Genomic DNA, 4,673 nt, shown 5'->3' with positions numbered 1-4,673 from the left:
AAACTTCCGACCATGGCTGGCTGTCCTTTTCTTTAGTATATAAGTTTTTTTGAGGGATTTTTTTGAGTATATAAGTTTTTTGAGTATATGAGTTTTCTAAAAGTGAGTTTTGAGTATGTAAGTGAACAAAAATAATATGTTTTTAGGGCAATGAACACAAATAAAATCAACCTGCTCCGAAACTGCACGAAGCGTGATTCTCCCGGCCCAGCCCGTGGCACGGTGCAGCCCACTCGTTGTCGGTGTTCTTCTCCAGGTTGCCACGCGGGCAACGGCCCAAATCGTCCACCACCGTATCTCGCTTCTCCAGGCGAACCTCTAGGGTTCGTCACGATCCCCGTCGCCGCCCGCCGGATTCGACCGTCGGCAAGACCCGCCGGATTCCGGCCCGACGCCGGTGCTGCTGCCACTACTCCTCCCTCCCTCCCGTAATCCGACTCTCCGCCTCCGCATACACCAGGCGCAGCCCCCGTCGACCCGCAGCAGATCCGCCGCCTCGAATCGCACCCAAGGTACGGGCTCCAAATCAACCTCTTTAGCAGTAGTGATATTAGATTAAGAAGGAGGTGTTTGTTTCAGTAATCACATCACATCCCTCCGTAATCGGGTCCAGGCTAGTTATCAGTCGATACCCCCACCCACCACCGGTAACGTTTCCTGACCACCCCGAGCGCTCCTCCTCCCCCGCGACTCCCCTAGATCTGTTGAAGCCGCCGGCGAGGAGCGAAGGGCCATCTGCGGATTTCTAGTTGATCTCTTCCTCCTCCATCAACCTCCTCTGCATATCTCAAGGTTAGGGTTAACGGTCCATGTTCTTGATCTTGAAGTCAAAAAATATGTCTTCTTAAGGTACCTGTTTTCTTAACACTGCAAGAACCAAACAAAACGTGGTTGGTCCAGTCCGGAGCTGTTACAGACTGTAATCAGTTCCCCTTTACGATTTACATTATCACTCAACGAAACAAACACCTCCTAACGGCAGTAGCGCCATTAACAGACTCGCAGCTGCTAAGCGTGTTTCGTGAAATTCGTGCCAGCCTAATCTAGGGTTCTATCGGAAATCCGCAGACGCGAGAGCCGAGAGCTCGATGGGGAAGTCGGAGCCGGAGTGCGTCAACTCGTCGAACCCGGCCCACGAGTGCAACGACTACTGCCTCAACAAGATCGCCGAGGCCAAGCGCCGCCTCCTCGAAGAGCAACCCGACTCGTGGAAGGGCCCCCCGGAGGACCGCACCGTGCACCCTGACTGCATCAACGCCTCCAACCCCTACCATGACTGCTCCGAGTACTGCTTTAAGAAGATTGCCGACGCCAATGCAGGTATGGCCTTGCCTTTCAGTTCGTATTTTCAAACTCAACCAGAGCCGTCTGTGTACTTACAGTCTATTTGATTGACTTCTTGTTAGCGGCGGAGCGCGGGGAGCTAGAGAAGCCTGCTGGAGGTTCTGGCAAATCAGGAGTCACTCCAGAGCAGGCTGATGGTGATGATGATTCCGAGCGCCAGGAGGACGCCGCTGCAGCAGAAGACGGTTACCCGCAGATGACCGAAAAGCAGAAGAAGCTGTTTGAGCTGCAGCTTAAGATGGTATGATGAACATTCTGCGCCCTTCAGTTAACTAATTCAGCTGGTGCATCTGCGGTCTAGGATGTTTACCTCCTTCGTGTTTTATGTGCTGCCAGAACGAAGCTAGGAAGGCGAATCAGCAGGCGATGGTTGCGGAGAAGAAGAGGATGGAGCCTCGTGGCGAGAGCAGAGGCGTATCTAAGGAGAAGTGGTTGGAAGACAGAAAAAAGAAGATTGGGAAGCTGCTTGATTCGAATGGCCTGGATATGTCAAAGTCTTACATGCTGGATACACAGGATATGGCAGAAGCAAAATACAAGAAGTGGGAGAAGGAACCCGCACCACATGGCTGGGATGGTGAGCTTATCTCCTAGCTTCATTTATTTTATTTTATCAGCGTGGAGTGATGGATCACAGCTTCAGTAAATATATCTCCAAATCTATACTCTTTAAAATCCTGTGTTGCTATTGACCTATCTTATGATCAACTCGTTGTGCATATTTGAACACTATTTTGACTTGGTATGTTTCATTTGATAATCACCCAGTTGTTTGTTACTAATCTTTGAGGCTTTGTTCTTTCTAAGCTTGGCAATGGGAAAAATCAAGAAACATATCTGATACTACATGATTGCATACTTATCCAATGTCCGGCACAGTTCTATTCTCTCTGCACTTATGTTGCAGTATAATGTTTCTTACTTAGATAAACTTTTGGATGATCTCCCAGCTGTGTTTCGCTGACCTTTGAACCTTTGTTCCATCTAAGCTAGAGAAAGGAAAACTTAAGAAACTTTATTATTACTACCTGATTGCACACTTTATCCAATGGTTGTTTTAGTTTATCCTGCATTTAATCAGTGAAGTCACAAATTTAATTTTGTTTTTTGGAACAAAATTAGAAATGCTTCCTATAAACTTCTGCATATAACTCTAATATTGCATTGGAAGTTTTAAGCTGTGCTTGTTAGTAACATTGAACAACAGGTACTGTAAGTGCTGAGTTGTATGATTCTTGATAAAGTTGAGATTAGTATCTTCTACATTTAAATTAATTCAGAAGCTGTCTAGACGGTTACTTTTAATTTACCATTTTCAATAATTGTATACAAGAAATGTACTCCCTCCGTTTCTTTTTAGTCCGCATATAAGATTTGGTCAAAGTCAAACTTTGTTAACTTTGACTAAGTTTATAGAGAAAAATATCAAGATTCACAATATGAAATCAGTATTGGTAGATGCATCATGAAATTAATTTTCATACCATATAGCTTTAGTACTGTAGAGGTTAATAGTTTTTTCTACAAAGTTGGTCAAATTTTACAAAGTTTGACTTTGACCAAATCTTATATATGCAGACTAAAAAGAAACGGAGGGAGTAACATTTTTATTTGATAGTATCTTCTATGAAGCATAGGCAATTAAATACAAGGCATGTAACTTCTTTTTGTTTAAAGTCTCGTGTATGTATCTGAATAAGGTGTTGCTGCTTGCAGTTTTCAACCAGAAAACCTTGTATGATGCATACAAGAAGAGGACAAAAAACATAGAAGTCGACATGGATGCATACAATAGAGCGAAAGAAACCGATCCTGAATTCTACCGTGAGGCTTCAAGTCTTCAATATGGGAAGGTACTGCCGTCGGCCCATAGCACCAACTTATCTGTATTCTATTTATGGTCCTTTTTAGCAAGGAGCACAAAGTATGTGGCATCTTATTGATGCCTTGCCTTCTGCACTGCACAGGTGTCTAGGGTGGCGGAACCCAACATCGACCGAATGGTTAATGAGCTCAAGGAGCGGGATGAGAAGCGGAAGGCGTTCAGCAGGAGGCGCAAGTTCAACGAAGACAAGGACGTTGACTCGATCAACGACCGGAATGAGCACTTCAACAAGAAAATCGAGAGGGCCTTTGGCAAATATACGCTCGAGATCAAGAACAACCTGGAAAGAGGGACCGCCTTGCCAGACTAACGTTCTGGCGTTTGGAGTCATCCACTCAACTGGCAGTGCTGTTTCCCCCCTGGTTTCTTTGCTTGTAACCTGTATTCAGAATTTATTTTCTGAAGTGTTAAGAAAGTGAAACCTGGATGTAATGTAATGATGATGCTGTGACTGATAACATGTACAAACAGTTCCGTATCCAAAGTGAGCGCTTGGCTCCAATCTTGCCATTACTAAACTTTTTTTTTTGCATATTGCTAACATACTCACATATATCATCTTAAAAATACATGAAAGGTACGTTCATGTCTTTTCCCCTGTGAAACGCCTTGTTGACTATCAAGTATGACTTGCATGGTTCGATTCTTTCCTTTTTTTTGCGTCTGTTTGGCTGATGAATTTTGTAAGACAGGGCGGAGTCTCCCCTCTGTTCTCATTCTTTTTTAACCTCCCTGGCGTTCTTGTTGATCTGTGATGTTGTACACTTCTAAGAGCGCAGCTTCCATTAAGGCATGCACATTTCTATGCCGTCGACTGGTGATCACCCTGAACCAAACCATGGGAAAGCATCTGTTCAGTGGACGATGTGAAGGAAGAAGGCCACGGAGCACAGCCCAAGCATTTGTTATAGAAGGAAGGGAACTTGCTGTACATAGTGAGTTCCAGTGTTAAAAGACATTAACCCCTGTTACTTTAGTTCTGATGTGTCTTTTATAAAGAAAGAAAGTGACCATATGAGGGGTATGCTAGTTATTGTCTTCTTTGGGCTAGGTTAGATCAATTAGGGCTTGTTCGGTTAATCCTCTCCCCAAGAGGATTGGAGGGGATTGGCAAGGATTGGTTCGTATTTTGACTTATATAAGAGGTTTAAATCCCCCTCAACCGCCCTCCACTCGGATCCACATGCAACCGAACAAGGGCTTAGATGGAATAGATGGGTTGAGATGCCGAGAAATGTTGCCACTTAACACAAAAATAAGTGTTGTGTTTTATTGATCAGTTGTTTGTGAAACTCGTTAGCTCGCTCATTAAGCTCGTTAATTAGCTGAAAACCTGTGCTTGGCTCTGTTCACTCGAACGCTTGAGTGAACATGTGTGATGGTGTCCCAACTTCCAACTAACCTGACTGCACTTGCTGAATGACCCTGCCTTCTTTATGGAGAG

The 4,673-nt window shown here is 44.5% G+C and overlaps 1 protein-coding gene across 2 annotated transcripts; it reads left to right on the top strand.

Annotated features, from left to right (window-relative positions):
• The first annotated feature begins 288 nt into the window (after positions 1–288).
• On the top strand, positions 289–3,742 carry LOC125521665 (pre-mRNA-splicing factor syf2-like). 2 transcript variants are annotated; one of them, XM_048686716.1, is made up of 7 exons: positions 300–512; positions 614–792; positions 1,069–1,320; positions 1,407–1,585; positions 1,681–1,921; positions 3,061–3,197; positions 3,312–3,742. In XM_048686716.1, exons 3-7 carry the CDS (start codon positions 1,089–1,091, stop codon positions 3,537–3,539), a joined length of 1,017 nt encoding a protein of 338 aa, XP_048542673.1. In that variant the 5' UTR covers positions 300–512; positions 614–792; positions 1,069–1,088; the 3' UTR covers positions 3,540–3,742. The 2 variants fall into 2 exon arrangements, with proteins under 2 accessions (XP_048542674.1, XP_048542673.1); XM_048686717.1 differs by lacking the exon at positions 614–792 and having other exon boundaries at positions 289–512.
• Positions 3,743–4,673: the final 931 nt, after the last annotated feature.

This window comes from Triticum urartu, chromosome 7, assembly GCF_003073215.2.
Source record: "Triticum urartu cultivar G1812 chromosome 7, Tu2.1, whole genome shotgun sequence".
Lineage (NCBI taxonomy): Eukaryota > Viridiplantae > Streptophyta > Magnoliopsida > Poales > Poaceae > Triticum > Triticum urartu.
This window is presented reverse-complemented; position numbering and strand designations above follow the sequence as displayed.

Excerpts from the sequence above, each read along its gene's own strand:
- LOC125521665 (XM_048686717.1), top strand. The coding sequence starts at position 1,089 with ATGGGGAAGTCGGAGCCGGAGTGCGTCAACTCGTCGAACCCGGCCCAC. Across the intron at positions 1,321-1,406 it reads GATTGCCGACGCCAATGCAG|CGGCGGAGCGCGGGGAGCTA; the intron begins GTATGGCCTTGC and ends ACTTCTTGTTAG. Across the intron at positions 3,198-3,311 it reads CAAGTCTTCAATATGGGAAG|GTGTCTAGGGTGGCGGAACC; the intron begins GTACTGCCGTCG and ends TGCACTGCACAG.